The sequence below is a fragment of the Wyeomyia smithii genome, chromosome 1 (assembly GCF_029784165.1).
Source record: "Wyeomyia smithii strain HCP4-BCI-WySm-NY-G18 chromosome 1, ASM2978416v1, whole genome shotgun sequence".
Taxonomy (NCBI): Eukaryota; Metazoa; Arthropoda; class Insecta; order Diptera; family Culicidae; genus Wyeomyia; species Wyeomyia smithii.
The window spans coordinates 180,460,671-180,477,101 of record NC_073694.1 but is presented as its reverse complement, the minus strand read 5'-3'; the positions used below and the strand labels follow the sequence as shown (position 1 = coordinate 180,477,101).

General features: G+C 39.0%; 3 protein-coding genes across 7 annotated transcripts; 2 read left to right on the top strand and 1 right to left on the bottom strand.

Moving 5' to 3' along the window:
- Window positions 1-6,843: 6,843 nt before the first annotated feature.
- On the top strand, window positions 6,844-8,705 carry LOC129726916 (phenylalanine--tRNA ligase alpha subunit). Of its 2 annotated transcripts, none has more exons than XM_055684171.1 (2): window positions 6,844-6,964; window positions 7,029-8,705. In XM_055684171.1, the coding sequence occupies exon 2, from the start codon at window positions 7,045-7,047 to the stop codon at window positions 8,533-8,535; it is 1,491 nt and encodes a 496-aa protein (XP_055540146.1). In that variant the 5' UTR covers window positions 6,844-6,964; window positions 7,029-7,044; the 3' UTR covers window positions 8,536-8,705. The 2 variants fall into 2 exon arrangements, with proteins under 2 accessions (XP_055540146.1, XP_055540155.1); XM_055684180.1 differs by having other exon boundaries at window positions 6,945-6,960.
- A 994-nt stretch (window positions 8,706-9,699) lies between these two features.
- Window positions 9,700-10,472, top strand: LOC129731334 (cytochrome c oxidase subunit NDUFA4). Its single transcript, XM_055691235.1, has 3 exons — window positions 9,700-9,865; window positions 9,966-10,112; window positions 10,269-10,472. The coding sequence occupies exons 1-3, from the start codon at window positions 9,824-9,826 to the stop codon at window positions 10,329-10,331; spliced, it is 252 nt and encodes an 83-aa protein (XP_055547210.1). The 5' UTR covers window positions 9,700-9,823; the 3' UTR covers window positions 10,332-10,472.
- On the bottom strand, window positions 10,467-11,531 carry LOC129731315 (cytochrome c oxidase subunit NDUFA4-like). Of its 4 annotated transcripts, XM_055691204.1 has the most exons (5): window positions 11,418-11,528; window positions 11,137-11,246; window positions 10,859-11,000; window positions 10,658-10,804; window positions 10,467-10,605 (listed from the first exon to the last, which is right to left on the bottom strand). In XM_055691204.1, exons 3-5 carry the CDS (start codon window positions 10,901-10,903, stop codon window positions 10,510-10,512), a joined length of 288 nt encoding a protein of 95 aa, XP_055547179.1. In that variant the 5' UTR covers window positions 10,904-11,000; window positions 11,137-11,246; window positions 11,418-11,528; the 3' UTR covers window positions 10,467-10,509. The 4 variants fall into 4 exon arrangements, with proteins under 4 accessions (XP_055547179.1, XP_055547190.1, XP_055547172.1 ...); XM_055691215.1 differs by lacking the exon at window positions 10,859-11,000 and having other exon boundaries at window positions 10,658-10,817; window positions 11,418-11,531; XM_055691197.1 differs by having other exon boundaries at window positions 10,859-11,246.
- Window positions 11,532-16,431: the final 4,900 nt, after the last annotated feature.

Sequence of the window (16,431 nt, the reverse complement as noted above, 5' to 3'; positions counted from 1 at the left end):
AGATAAAACATTTCATATCTACGTGGAACACACTTGCGGTTAACAGTCACATCGCAAAATCAAGTGTTTTACATTTTGGTTTGCTATAATCAATCTCTTAACATTCAGATTTAAAGTCAAATGCTAAACTCATCAAAATACTGTGGATTCCAAAAAAAAAAATTAATATGAGTCGACATGATTTAATGATTGGGTTCGTTTGTTGGTACCCATGTGTAAAGAACAGTTGGTATGAGCGTACAATTTTTTCAGTGTAGAGCTTCCACGCATGCGTGCGCAAGTCAGCTTTAGTAATCTAAACATAAAACAAATATAAAGCCAAGGTAAACTGGACACATAGGTACAGATACTAAACAAAACGCCATGGACAAGGCAATGTGTATGGCATACGCCCTTTCTTGCTCTTTCAGATATTATTGTTTCAGTTGAAAACCGAAATAATGACTCGCGACTTTCGATTTTTTAACTTTATACACAATGCGCATAATGTAGCATCCAGGGTTGATATTTGTTGACACTCTTGAGTGAAAGTGAAAAAAAGCATCCATAAACGTTATTTTTTTACAATCCTTTCAGAGTTCTCCCTTCCCGCTTTTTGCATGGAAGTGAACTGTCAAAACACCTCATTATATTTCATGCGATGAAAGCAAGACAACAAAATCAGTTTATTAGTTAACGAAGATTGTCAAGGCATCGGTCAGTGTAAGTGAAAAAGCGTTTCGGTGAGGTTCATTTTGGTTGAGTGGACTGTTTGTTTTTCTTTTTCGCTTTGAAGTGATCAGTTGATCAGATCATTTGGTTGGATTTGTCGTCGAATTTTATTCCGTAACCGTGAACGATGCGCGCGATCTATTTCATCTGAGTATAACAGCACGTTCGTAGGACGAAAATCTAGTGTATCTGAAAGAGTGCTGCGATCATTGGAAGTGAAAATTGAAAATGATTGGCTGTAATTTTCGAAGATTTTGCTGGGGAAAATGACTTTTATCAGCACTGGTCGCGTCTAGTGCGCTGTATAGCGCATCTGACGCGCATCTGACGCGCAATACAGCGCACTAGATGCGACACTATGCGCATTGTGCATAAGGTAAAAAAATAGAAAGTCGCGAGTCGATATTTCGATTTTCAACTGGAACAATAATAATATAGCCTGAAACCTAATCGCGATCTAGGGATCATTCAAATAATACATAACGCGCTCAAGGGTGGGGGGGGGGGGGGGGTATTCAGCGAAGCGTTATATTGCATGTGGCAAACATGTAGAATTGCGTTACATGGGGGTGGGTGGGTATTGAGAATTGCCAAATTCCGTGTTATGTAATATTTGAATGGTTCCCTAGCTGGTCCTTTCGAAGGACCAGGGGCATCCTGTTGTGTGTTCGCAACTTTGGGCATATCATAGGTTTTGAAAATATTCTTCACCATCGGTCCATTGCATTGGGACTATTAAATGACGAACTTGCACTCTCCCCAATGACCAGAGACTTTGCATTCATTCTAGCCATTTCCAAGGTAAAAATATTTTTTTTCGGTAGCCTCGGCATTCAAATCTTCGTCTTTGTTCCCCAAGCAGCACCTACAACATATTTTGAAATGATACTCATACGATTCAATATTGAAAGTTCATTATTGGTATGAAAATGATGGTTTTTGATTACCGACATTGTTATTGTTATCTGTCTACGATTGGTTTAGTGTAAAATAAATTACAGTTAAGAGTCAAGTCAAAAAATTCAATTCAGTGTATGTTACTAAGTACTAGTATTTATTTCTATTTTCCAAAAAAACCATTTTTCACTTATAAAATTTTGAAGAGCCTCCCCTATTTGAAATTCTGGCTACACCCATGTGCCTACAGTTGTAATCATGATTCAACAACTTACGACTGATAATTGCTTTAGTAAAATTGAGTATATCGGCTTTCCAGTCATCTGCTTATCAAAACGAAAATTTGTTTTCTATTTCCGACGTTTCGATTTAATATAATTGTAATCATGAGATAATGAACAAATTTTTATAACTTTTGCTTACCTGAAGCACAACGCGATCGACGAATTTGCATGAAAGGCAGGCGGGGTGACACCAATCTTTCTGTTATAGCGTCTAGCGAAGGTAAACCCACGGGTTTCTCCGGGTGTGTAAGGGGCCATCCACATACCACGTGGACAGATTTTTGACGATTTTGACCCCCCCCCCCCATGGACAAAAGCCCATATAAATTCTTTTTTTTGTAAGGACCGTGGACATTGCACAACTCCCCCCCCCCAAGCTGTCCACGTGGTATGTGGATGGCCCCTAAAGCCATGATTGGCATGCGTAAAATCTTTCCGTTACTTCAAAAGCCCCACTTACTACCAGTACTTCTTCACATGCTTGTGAAAGTGGTTTTAAATCATTGACGAACCACAATCTGTCGCATCGCATACGCTACACACAGCACTGAACTCATTTTGTATGAAGCGTTTGAAAAACTTCTGATCGGCTCGTTCAAAATTCACATTTGAAACTAATACCACATTGCGACAACAAATAATGAAAAAAAAAAAACATTTATAGTATGGTTTAACAATTACATATTGTATAGGATATAGGTATTGTGAGTATTTTTACCAATAATACAGAAAGTTGAATGTATGGAAAAATAAGACAAAAATCGAACAACCGTTCTAATAACTTTATCATTAGCTATGACGAGAAAAAAGCCTAGTACTGTGAGAGCTGATCTTTTCATAAATTATAAATGTACATGTACATGTACATAACTGCAGAAATATCTCAAATATCTTACTTATTGTATAAAAGTATTTAAAGAAAGTTTTCCTTGAATTCTCATTCATCTTGATACGGAAGGTTATTTTAATAATAAAGCGTATTTGAATATTTTCTGGTTGACGCAAAAGTAATCTTAACGCCACCACAGTGAGGTTTTATTTTTATTTTCTTTGATTTTTTGATTCCTAATATATTATGTTTGTATTGTTTGTATGTAAAGCAGATAGAGACTTAGTGTCAAATAACAAAAAAAAAACGTTTAAAACGTTCAATTGGAGCTGAAAGAACAATAATTCTAGCCACGTTATCTTGAAAGAAAACAGGTTAGGATACGATAAACCTTTCTATGCTAGTTTGGCACCCCTTCCTCCTCTGGAAGCTGAGAACTAAGAGCAAAATTTCAAAGTATTGATGCCGTGCTATAGTATCGGCTGTATATTTAAGCACGGCAAAGCGAATCGCATTGCGCTGCTTATCGCGTTCTGTATGGTCATAGCATGAGAAATATACCAATGTGATATAATAAAAATTATTTATCTGGTTTCTAACATATTTGAGTTTCATTGATGATGGTTTGATGGTATAAAGAAAATGAAAGTTACAAACATAAAATTTTTGTACAAAATACAATTCAATTAGAATAGATTAATTCACATGCAAAATCGATTCATATTTTAGCAAATAGAAAAACAATCCAACAATTCCTGGTACAATAAGCCTCGATGCCATTACTTAAATTCTGCTTATTTATTGTTATTCAAAAACAACGGTTAATCATTGCGACTATGTAGTCATTTCATTTTCAAAAATTGTACCTGCCTCACTACGCGAAGCACTGACCACTGTGTGTCTCGAACCGGCAGCTTCCGGCGATGCATTTATCAATGCAGCAGATGAACTGGCCTCTAACTGTACCAAACCAGCCATTAGGGCGTGGCCACGCGCTTAGAGAAAGCCAAACAAACCAAAACACCTTCGATACTACTTAATGATTTTCATAAGCATCAAAAGAAAGTATTTGCTTTCCCGATGCGAAAATCACTCTGGTTCTTTGGTTAACTAATTTTCGTAACTAATATTTGACTGATAACGGTGTTCGAGTGGGCACAAAGAAACAATTAAATCGTAAAATCACTATTTAGCAGTGAAAATTCTTGAAATGAGGGTTATATCTTGCTGTGTTAAACTATTCATAGGTAACACTACCGTTTATCTCTGGTGCGCCCTGGTCGTTATTGTAAAAATGATTATTGAGAAATAGATGAACATTTCACACTAGGAGTAGTTGTGAAGATTCTCATAACTCTTATCTTCAAGCATTTATAGTTCTAAAAAGAACCGATTCCATAATCTTCAGCTCGAAATGTGTGCTATAGAGCGCTGATAATCGCACCACTACCGGTAGCATTGAATATTTTGTTGGCCGCGCATAAAATTTGCTCTCCGCTGTGCCCTCCAGTAGCTGTGCCAGCAAAATATCCTGCAGCGTACGATGGTAACTGTTGCTGCCGTATGCAAAATAAAGGTAACATGCTCCGCGGTGACTTGAAGTTGACTCGTATGCAGCTCCCGTTTCTCAATGTCGCGTACCTCTAATAGCTATACTCCACTCGCTGTTGTGTGACAAACTAGACTGAAGCTGAATTTTCTTTACGCAGTCTTTTGTATCGAGTTCAGCGTAGATTTTTGCCATTAGGGCGTGGCCACATAGCTTGGAAACGAGGAACAAACCAAAACACTTTGTTGAGTCAAAATATGTAGGCAGTGGAATTTATTTCGTCCATGTTATTGTTATCTGTGCTCGGGAAGCAAGCCAACAACGAGGAAAATGTATGGGAAAGTTTGACCTTAGAACTTTTCACCTTTTTCCTCCATTAAGCAGTAAAGCAACAATGTTGAACATTATAACAAAAAATTGTTACACATTTTATCTATCCACCGACATATAAATGACTAAGATGCATTAAGTCGTTCGTTCGCTATAATCGTTTGAAATCTGACGCAACATTTGCCAGTTTCATTTTCATTTTCACAAAGTGTAATCTAGTATAGAAAACAAAGACGTAGTCCTACGTCAAAACGTTGTTTTTGTCATTTTTACCATGTAAAAGGGTGGTCGTTATGTATCTTAACAGCATTTTCCCATACACATGCATTTTTCCCATACATTCAGAAGTCATTGATGATGTTTTTCAAGGTAAAAATATTGTCGGTGGTAGATGCAACAACGAAAAACGTTGTTAAATCATTGTAATGACAAAAATCGTTTGCAAGCTTACAGTAAAAATATCATGTTTTTTATGGTTACAATAACATTGTCATTGTCTGTTTACTGTTCTCACCGAAAAATACATCATAAATTTTTTTCGGTTATTCTTGTTGGAAATATGGTTTTGTTATCTCACATTTTGCATTAATATGCATTAATAACACTGCACATTCACTTAGCATGGTGTTCTGAAATCTTAAAAAAAAATTGTTTATAATTTGGCGAGTTTGAATCATAAAATTTATTTTAAAATGCTTCATAAGAGGCGCGTGAAAAATTACTGAGTAAAAACAATTTTTGCGCGGTAAATTTTGATTCGTAAGTAGAATTACATATATTATGAGTTTTGAATAAATAATACAAATCGTGGGATTTCGTTAGGAAAAATATGTGTACTGTTGATTAACCTTTGTTACTGCGAACATAAATTAAAATTTCTACATAATAATATCGATTTTCCTTATTGCTGTTCCTAGTTAAAAAGATATGTCTTGCAATTGAAGTAAATATAAAACATGGGAATTCAGTGTTACATCGCAACATTGGCTCATATATTTAAAAACTGCTACACATACAATTTATATTTCTAGATTTATTGCATACATCGATGGGGAATTACATTTGAATTCTATGTGCATTCCTATCAAGCTAAAATTGTTTATGCACTTACGTTTCAACTATATCAATATAATCAAAAATATGGCTTGTATTTCATTGAATGTAATAAACTTTATAAACACGGTTTAAATTGTTGCATTTCAATTCAAATTCTTCATACTCATGGTTATTAAAAGGAACATAAATATTTTATTTGCAATAATGCAATAATGAATCAAAATTATAGAACGAACTTATAAAGTGAATGTGTAGTTTTAATAACTATCAAAATATCGAAAAACATAAAAATTAAAATATTAATCTCATGAATGATATTATGTGATGCAGAATAATAAGAACGTTTCGATTTCTTTGAGTGTACCTAGTAGAAGTACAATTAGAGAAAAATTTCAATGTATTTGAATGATTCAAATTTTCTATAATGTATGTTGTTATATGAAACTTTGCGACACATCATCGCACTGATGACAAGTGCACACTTATGTAGTGTACTCCGGAAACCAATACATATGCAAGTACAGTCAGGATTTTTTTACGCGGGGGATGCGTTCTACATTTGTCTGGAAGCGCGTAAAAAAACTAAGTTGAGTTGGAAAAATGCCGTAGGAGACTGAATCAAAACGTTTTAACTTTGACTGAATATTATTGTGGTCGGTTTAAAGGCTAAAATGCAATATTACAAATATTCAGTATTTACGGCAAAATTGAGATTTTTTTTGAAAACTGATATATAATTGCTTCTGTTCCAAAACGGAAAACGTAATTCGAGTGAGGTCGATATCTTATACCAATTTTGAGTTAATGAAGAAAGCAACCCACGTAAAAAAAACTTGACGGTATTATATAAAAATAACTGAGTTCTAGTGTAGTCTCACCTCAAAAAACAAATTCGACATCAGACATTTCTATCGCATGTACAAGGAAACGACACTTGTGCATAGCTACTATTGAGTTCGGTTAAATTTTTTTTTTGTTTTCATGATCAGAGCTTTGCACAATTTTCAACTTGAATTGTTATAAGTAACTTTCTACTAAATTTCTATATGTTTGGTGTTCATATTAGTTACATTTCTTGAAACCAAAATCCGGAGATTGCACATATATTCTCTCATCCCTCAAAAGCCAGCGTGTAAAAAAATCATAAATGGATTTTCTAGTGGGAGCTTTATCGCATTATTTGTGTACCACAGTTGATTCAATTGTCATCATCAGTGTCTTACGTGAAATTTAGCGTGTACAATTGAAGCACGTTGCAATTTTGACAGTTTTCCCCAGTCATCTGTTTTCGCCTTTTTGGCTACGTTTGTAACTTTATTTTTGTGTAAAATCAGACCCGGCATTTTTGTCTTGAATATTATTTTTTTTGTAGACCATCTGCGAAAAAAATGTCGGAACTGACGGAGCGCATCCTTCTGTACATCGAACAGCACGGCGATGTAGATACGTTAGATTTGGTGCCAATCTTCGGTGAAGATCATCAGAAAATCATCGGCGGTGTGAAAAGTATCGAATCGACGTCTGCGGAATTGATCAACACCACGCCTGCTACCAGAAAAACGTGGGAACTGACCGAAGAAGGTCGACAAATCCTGGCTAATGGCAGCCATGAAGCGACTGTTTTCAATGCTGTACCGGAAGCTGGAATTTCGCAAGCCGATTTAATGAAAATTTCTCCAAATGCCAAGGTTGGTTTCAGCAAAGCCATGTCCAACGGGTGGATCCTGATGGACAAATCTGGAGGGGCACCCGTGATTAAACGAAAAGTAGCGGACATCGTGGATACCGTGAAAACCCATTTGGAAGCTATAGCCAGTGGTAAATCCGACGTCGTTCCGGATAATGTTAAGAATGAGTACAAAAAACGTAAAATCTTAGTAGAATCGGTTACAAAAAGCTTCGTTCTGTCAAAGGGGCCAGAGTTTTCGACGAGCCTGAAAAAACTGGAAACTGACCTCACGGTTGAAATGCTTGCCTCTGGGATTTGGAAAGATCTCAAGTTCAAGCCATATAATTTCGATGCCTTGGGAGTTCCCCCGGAACGGGGACAGTTGCATCCGCTAATGAAGGTTCGATCTGAATTCCGTCAAATATTTTTAGAAATGGGATTTTCCGAAATGCCAACGAACAATTTTGTTGAGTCCTGTTTTTGGAATTTCGATGCACTGTTTGTTCCACAGCAACACCCGGCTCGTGACCAGCAGGACACCTTCTTTGTATCGCATCCGCAGTTGAGTAACAAGTTTCCGGTTGCGCTATTGGATGCGGTTAAGAAATCACATGAATCTGGAACGGATGGTTCGATCGGATATCGGTATGATTGGAAGTTAGAGGAAGCCCAGAAAAACGTTCTTCGAACGCACACCACCGGAGATAGTGCTCGGATGCTGTACAAGATAGCCCACCAAGCTGGCGGCTTCAAGCCGATTAAGTATTTTAGTATTGATAAGGTGTTCCGGAATGAAACGTTGGATGCGACCCATCTGGCGGAATTTCACCAGGTTGAAGGTGTTGTGGCCGACTATGGAATAACGCTAGGCGATCTGATCGGAACATTCAACGCGTTCTTCAACAAATTAGGCATCACGGAGTTGGAGTATAAGCCGACCTTCAATCCGTACACGGAACCGTCGATGGAGATTTTCTGCTTCCACCCCGGATTGCAGCGGTGGATTGAGGTAGGGAATTCGGGAGTTTTCCGACCGGAAATGCTCCGCCCCCTGGGCGTACCTGAAGGAGTCAATGTCATTGCCTGGGGACTATCGCTAGAGAGGCCCACCATGATTAAGTACGGTTTAAACAACATTCGCGATCTGATTGGACCTAAGGTGGACCTGAAGATGGTGCAGGAGGGACCACTTTGTCGGATGAATCGTTAGGATTACAGTTTCTAGCCTTCAAGGCGTCATGAGCTGTGCGAAAAAAAATTTCGGATGACATCAAGAGGATGTCTATGTCGTGATTATGTTTAAGAATTTCTAATTTTAATAATTTTTTGCCGCATATTCAGAAGCGATTGAAATGAATACTAAATAATCTACAACGGAAATATTAGCGTTTTATTTTTGTGGTAGTCGGAAACCTCACAATCCTTATATTAACTTTTTGCACTAATCAGCAGAGTTTGGAAGTGGAACGCCAAAATCCGTGTGTTTATTCATGATAATTACCCACAAGGAAAAATCCGCAAATAATTGTTACCGATGTTTGGTTTTGGGGACTAATGCGGTTGTTCACACACGGGTTTTGAATGTTTCGTGTTTTTACAGGCATTCCAAAATACCCATTTAGGTACTTATTTATTAAGAAAAAATTTTATCAATTCGATAAATTTTGCCTAATCAGATTTTTATACATTTGGTAAAATTTGAAATGAGCTTGTAACGTTGAGGGAACAAGATTTTGAATGCTAATAGCTTCATTACAAAGGTACGGGATATAATAATCAACACATTGTTTGATATCTAGAATATAAACAGTTTTTATGATATAATAATTATCACCATATTGGTTCCTTATTAGTTGGTGGTATTGAAAAAATGTTACAAGGTCGAGTAGTTTACTGATAGATGACAAGCACAATCTATCAATGAACTATAATTATAAATTATAAAAAGTCAAATAAATTATCAGCCAACGACCCGTTACGGACAGTTTACTATCTATATTGCAATCAGAGGGAAAGCTCGATATGGATTAGCCTTGACCTACCTTTCTTCCCGCATTGCAAAAAAAATGCAATTCATTTATCAACTGTTACCATAATCTATAAATCGAGCTCACACCTGTGTTAGAACTGATAAACTTATATAGAGAATCTGACGTAATTATCCAACAGTACAGATTATCGTCCGTCAAACACTCCTGAAACCTCCTCATGCAGGATTTGTAATTTGCAAACCCAAAGTTACAATGAAACACGTGGATTTCGGCTGCGTACGTAGAAGTTAACCGGTTCAAACTGGAATGTTAACATTCGAGAGAAACGTCAAAATGACATCGCACATTTTTCGCTTCTTCGCCACCTGCCTGAAAACTCTACTCGTTCGATTTTCTGCTCATTCTTCTTCTGTCACTGTACTTTGTGCGAAATAGAATTGTACGGAGTGTGAATTATCGAGAAAAACTTGTGTCTAGTGGACTCGTGCTGCTGAAAATATATTCAAAATGCAAGGATTGAGCTTGGCCAGCATCAAGAAAAACCCAGCTGTAAGTATTGGACATGCAAATCGAAAGATAACCTCCCCGCAAGTTACGTCATAATTCGGAGATATATTTTGCGTTTTACCTGCATTTTCTCCTTGAACAGTTAATCCCGCTGTACGCATGTATCGGATTGGGTGCTGCCGCGGCCGTTTTCTACACCCTTCGATTGGCCATTCATAGCCCCGAAGTCACCTGGAATCGCAAGTCGAACCCGGAACCGTGGGAGGAGTTTAGAAACAAGCAGCATAAGGTGACTTATTCTTTTGTTTTCCTAAATCAGTGTTATGTAGCGTTATATAAATAGGCAGTTTTAGATTGCAATTGTTCTGCAGTTGAATGGCCAAATTGATGGTTAATCAATTGATAATCTTAGCACAACTAATTTGTTAATTTTATCATTTTGCAGTTCTACTCTCCGATCAGAGATTATTCCAAAGTTGAGAGCCCAGCCCCCAAGTATACTGAATAAATCTCCACTATCAGTCGGCAGTCGATTCGAGTCACGCGAGTAGTTTCAACACTGTTTTCGGATTGGCAGCAGTAAAAGTTCTAAAGTGTTTTCGAGTGAATATGTTAATAAAATGGAATAAATCATAAACTCGAAAATGTATATCTTCTGCTTGACTTCAAATGGTCCGAACAATTGTTTAATTTTTACCTTTATCAGCCGGAATTACTTGTCCATCCTTTATGATTGGAGCCAAACAAGGACGCTTGGAATAGTCATAGGTTCCGGCCCAAATCTGGAAATGTGAACGTTTAGTGGTAGTAGGCAGGTGGAAAGCACAACCTCACTCGATAACGTTTATCACGATGATCCTGCCAGGGTTCTGGATTGTTCTTGTGGTCCCAAACTACATCCGGATTGTACAGAGCAGCGCGAGTAACATGGAAGGTCAGCCAGCACAGGTCACCGATACAGAGAGCGTAGATTGGCCAAATCTGTCGTTCAAAACTGTGTGTTTAAATAGATTTTGATGAGAGAAATATGCTTACTAGTGGATATTTGGCTACTTCACGAAGACTTCCCCAACCGCGCATTTTGAAAGCTTTTTGTTTCAAACTTCAATATGATCAAGTTGGACAAAATGAATGACGGAGTGAACTGTCTAACAAATCAATGATTGCTACGTTTGAACTGTGAAATATTTTAAGGGAATTCAGTACTCTCTTCTAAGACCTTTAAAAAAGCATTTTTTGACTTTCTAACTACTTATCGTAAACTTTCCCGGTGTCTCATATCACATGTAGTTTTGAACAATGGCGGACCTCACCTCATCTTACCGTCACCGCACTCACCAGAGATATGCTCACAGTCACTGTCGCAGTCATTTTCCAGATGAAATCAGAATAGAGTCTCAAATATTGACCCGGTAGACTGTCCCTATAGTTGTGCCCATGATGTATAAGACATGGTGTAACGATATGTCAAAAGCAGAATCGGCCATATTGAAAAAAAAAAAATTGCCAGCCAGTAGGTTTGTTTATAAACAACTAGGGCATAAAAATTATCGCATCTCGAAATATATCATTTGGATGCATTTAAATTACATACCTTGCTACCAATATTCATTAATTCAAGAAACAATTTCCAACTTAAAACACCTGAATTTGCGGTTTTCAATTGCCTAGTTAGTGAGGATATATCAACAAACACGAAAAAGTCGTTCGCTGTCGCATAGCGATGCTTCGTCTCCAACCCTTCAAAGTGAAAAAACGCTTCCTCACCCCGCGCCTAGTTTTTGATCAAACCGTTACACCATGTTCTACTCATCATGGTTGTGCCCAAGAAATCTGCTTGCGGACTTCAAGACTGCGTACGATTCTGTTGAGCGAAATAAGGATAGGATGACTGATACTACTCATACCTACTCACACCATCAACGGTTTTACACCTCTGTGGGTATGTTCAAGGCAATAAGACTAGACTAGTTTATTGGGTAGCTTCGGGCCTGGTGTCAATACAAACCCATGGACCGACGCTTACAGGATGGTGATGACTACCTCCAGAATCGAGTGCTAGTTTATAGCACAGACAAGGAGCAAAAATGCGTCCCAATTACCGCAGATGTTCCACAAGGATCCAGCTTGGGCCCGGTGTGAAACGTTATGTACGATAAGTGGCTGAAACTTCTCGACTTTCATTTAGGGGCTGTGATCGTTGGCTTTGCGTGGTTGACAAACGGTTGGGCAGTGCGTACCAGCAGTACACCTGTACTAGTTGGCATGAAATTGACCAAAGCAGTGCCCAGCAACCCCTATCCCTACCTCCACGTGATGCCGACTGGGATACGAGCAACCAAGGGAAGATCGGTGAACCGGTGGGAACTTGGTCGTATGCTGACAGGGAAGGGAGAGCTCTTCTTCTAGGAGCTGATCCGGAGCGGACGGTTGAATTATGAACTGCAGTGTCTCGCCAGCCACACCCAAGATGGCAGTCCAGACGCGGGACTAGGCATCCGCAGCCCTAGTAAGGCAGCATGCTAGAAAATAAAATATTAAGAACAATCAAGAATTGGATACGAACCGGAACAATCGGCAACGACCTAGGCGACGAAATAAGAACGACGATTGGAAGCTCGGTACATGGAACTGTACATGGAACCCCGAATGGCGACCAGATTCTGTTGGATCGGCTAAAACCCGGCAACCTTCACATCGTTGCGCTCCAGGAGCATTTCCGGAAAAAAAGAGAAGGTACAGAGGATTTGTGGCCGCAGAGCACAGTACTACCAGAGCGGCGGCACAACCAATGACCTGGGTACCGGCTTTATAGTGGTGGGCAGACTGCAGAGTCGTGTGATCAAATAGCAGGCGATCAGCGAAAGGTTGTGTTTGTTGAGAATAAAAGGCCGGTTCCACAACTACACTATCCTTAATGCTATAACTGACCTCACGAAGGAAGACTCGATGTAGAGAATGAAGCGTTCTACGCACGGCTGGAGAAAGACGTCTATCGAGGTGTCTGGTGCAGTATTTGTACAGCTATCGGGGAGACCGCAACGGCGACACTAGGAGTGGAAGCACCGAGTGGCAGAAACGACTGGTCTGACGATGAGTGCGAGGCAACGGTGAATGAGAAGAACCGAACCTGGACGGTATACTTGGGCAGGTCAACGAGAGAGAACAAGGCCAATTTCAAACGGACACGAAACGACATGGCCACGATTCTCAGACGAAAGAAGCGGCAGCAAGACGATCGTGAACATGAGGCGCTGGAGCAGCTGTACCGTGCCAGTGATACGCGGAAGTTCTATGAGAAGGTAAACCAATCTCGCAGAGAATATGTACAACAACACGGATGGATACTTTGTCACGGATGCCAGCGAGGTGAAACGAGGAAGTAAAAACAACAAAGCCGCAGGCAAAGACGGACCCCCAGGTGAGCTCTTTAAACGTGAGAGAGAGGCGCTGGCTAGAGCGCTGCAATGGGTCATTTCTAGGATTTGAGAGAAGGAAAAACTACCAGACGAGTGGATGGAGAGTGTCGTCTGCCCCATCTGCAAAAGTCAGCCTATACACCAGAGAGACGCCGAGACACTCACCGTTAAGGCAACTGTCAACATCAAAACGGGCGATCCGTATAATTTTGCATTGCCGTTATCCGTTTTGATGTTGACAGTTGCCTTAACGGTGAGTGTCTTGTCATTTCTCTAATATACAGGTTCCCTAATGAAGAAATGGTGAAACACAGCTCAACACCGAGCAACATGGCGACAACTTCTTGATAAAGCACGAGTCACCACGGCTCTCGTCCGATTGGTAAGGCAAGTACTCTAAAGTCACTTTTCACGCGGGGGATATGTGCCGCGTAGAAAAACCGCGTAAATTCCGGAATCCGCGTAAAAAAAACGCGTAAATTCCGGAATCCACGTAAAAAAAACCGCATAAATTCCGGAATCCGCGTAAAAGAAAACCGCGTAAATTCCGGAGTCCGCGTAAAAAACCAGCGTTATTTTTGCATTCCGAGTGAAGGGAAACCGAAATCCGGGCAAAAAAAATACCGCGTAGATTCCGGAATCCGCATAAAAAAACCGCGTGAATTCCGGAATCCGCGTAAAAAAACGCACGAATTCCGGAATCCGCGTAAAAAAAACCGCGTGAATTTCGGAATCCGCGTAAAAAAACTAGCGTTATTTTTGCATTCCGAGTGAAGGGAAACCGAAATCCGAGCAAAAAAAAAATACCGCGTAAATTCCGGAATCCGCATAAAAAACCACGTAATTCCGGAATCCGCGTAAAAAAAACCGCGTGAATTCCGGAATCCGCATAAAAAAGCCGCGTAAAAAACGCGTAAAAAGCGACCTTAGTGTATCACACTCCAGGTTTAGGACGAATCGATCGAGGAGTAATCAGCTTCGCACTCTATAAGAGTTATCTAGGGCAGGACGCATTCCAGAAAACTGGGATTGCCACACTTAGGTATTATCACCGAGCACGGTAAAATAAATTACCGAGATTCCAACAGCTGAGACCTCGGTAAAAATCTCGGTAATACATCAAAACACCAAGATTCTGTGGAAGCAAAAATTCAAAAATCTGTCAAACTTTAACGAGGTTCTCGGTAATGTTTTGCTGAGATAATCGCAAATTTCAACCGTCAATTTATTACGAGAACTTCGGTAAAATTTACTGAGATACGTATTTTGCGATTTTTTTTTCAGATAACCCAGAATATAATCAAAACGATTAAATATACAAAATAATTAAATAATTACTAAGTTAACTAATTCAACTACACACAGTAGTGGTACAAATTGAAGAGTTGTATTGCATATAGAAAATAAAGTCTGTCTGCAGTAACTATTCGCTAACTGGGCACGCTTTAACTGGGCGCTCGCTAACTGGGAGGATTCCCAGTTAAAAAGACAACAAACTTCCAATATTTAAACGAACGGGGGGCATGTGGATTGGGGACGAAAACTGAAAAATAAAGTTTTTCTAATGGAGCATATTTCAAATACAAAAACAATAATATAGCTGATAAATGTACTCGCCATATAAAACTAAAGTTTGAAAGCTTTGATTGAGAGATAAGTTTGTAGTTGTGGCTTCTCTATTTGGTGATCAACTTGAGAACGAAAGCCTTTTATGAAGTTGTCGCGAAGCAGCGATATCCATCGAACTCCCCCTCGGCGTAGAAATGCTATCCCAGTTAGCGAGCTGATTTCAATAACTGGGAAGTGCTCGTCGCCCAGTTAGCGAACAGTTGCTGTATCACTCTGCGACTTCCATCCTGCGAAGTGAGTTGATAACTAACAAAATTGAGTGAATAAAGAATTAACCGTTTTTTTTTAATATTCTTTGCAGCAATTAGTAAGATCTGAAAAAATAGTATATACTCACTCAATATTTTAGTTAATCTGAACATTGCAAATTTCTCCATAATAATAATCAGCCGCATAACCTGCTCCTTTTCTTTCTACGCCGAGACATGAAAAAAAAACAAAAACGCCGCCGGTCGGGTGGAAGCAACGGCGATGACAGGGTGGGAGAATGTACTGGTACGCTACAGTATTCACACGACAGAAGCAAGATTTTTGTAATTACCACTGTGGAATGAAACACTACGCGACAGAAGCCGTATCTCTTGCTTTTTGTCATGAATTCAATATGAACAACAATTTTCTCGCTCACTTCTCTTTATATTGTTGTCATTGTATAAACAATCTCTGGCTCGTGTGTTATTGACTGTAGCTGTCTGTGCTATTTATTGCATTTATTACGAATTGAATTGGAATCAATTTACTTAACATCGATTTTTGTTTGGGTCCGGACGTTAAATGAATTTGTAAGATTCATGCTTTATTGTCCTGCCTTTGCTCGAATATGCTAAATTTGGATGAGACTTTCGCTACAGCGAACTATTTTCGAATAAAAAAGTTTAGAAGTTGGGATTCAAATCTTCTGGTGTACACGATTGATGATATTTTTTCGGCAGTTATTAGAAATCATTTATTTTCCATCTTATCACTGTACCGAACTGTCGCATGATTGCTAATTATTGTCATTCGCACAATGCGACAGTCGAGATATCGAAGCGGCCGGAGATCGGCACAAGAGAGAAACGTTAACCATTCGTGTTGGCTTCTAGTCACCCGATTCTCTCAAATAGAGAAGCGTACAGTTGAACGCTGCTGTCACAGTCTGCAAGAGAGGCAACAGTAGTTTTCGATACGGTGTCATGCAAAAATGTCAACTGTTCGACCCACTGGGCGATACTATCGGCGCAGAGGTCTGAAGTCTTATTGGGCTTCATTCACAACCAGGGTTGCCACATTTAAATCTGTGTCTTCCCTTGAAAAAATCTAAGCATCTGTATCTGGAACAAAAATATCTGTAAAATAAATCTGTATTGTTTAAACATAAAGAACTTTGTATTTTTTTAAGTTTTTATGGTACATAAACAAAATTTTTAGCTTAAAACATGTGAGGAGTTGAAAATATGTTCAATTTGCTTAACATTTAATGAAATAAAATTTGGAGTATTTAAAAAAATTAATGTCAATTTCGAAAAATCTGTAAATCTTTACTTTTCGACGAAAATCTGTATATCTCTATATACAGAT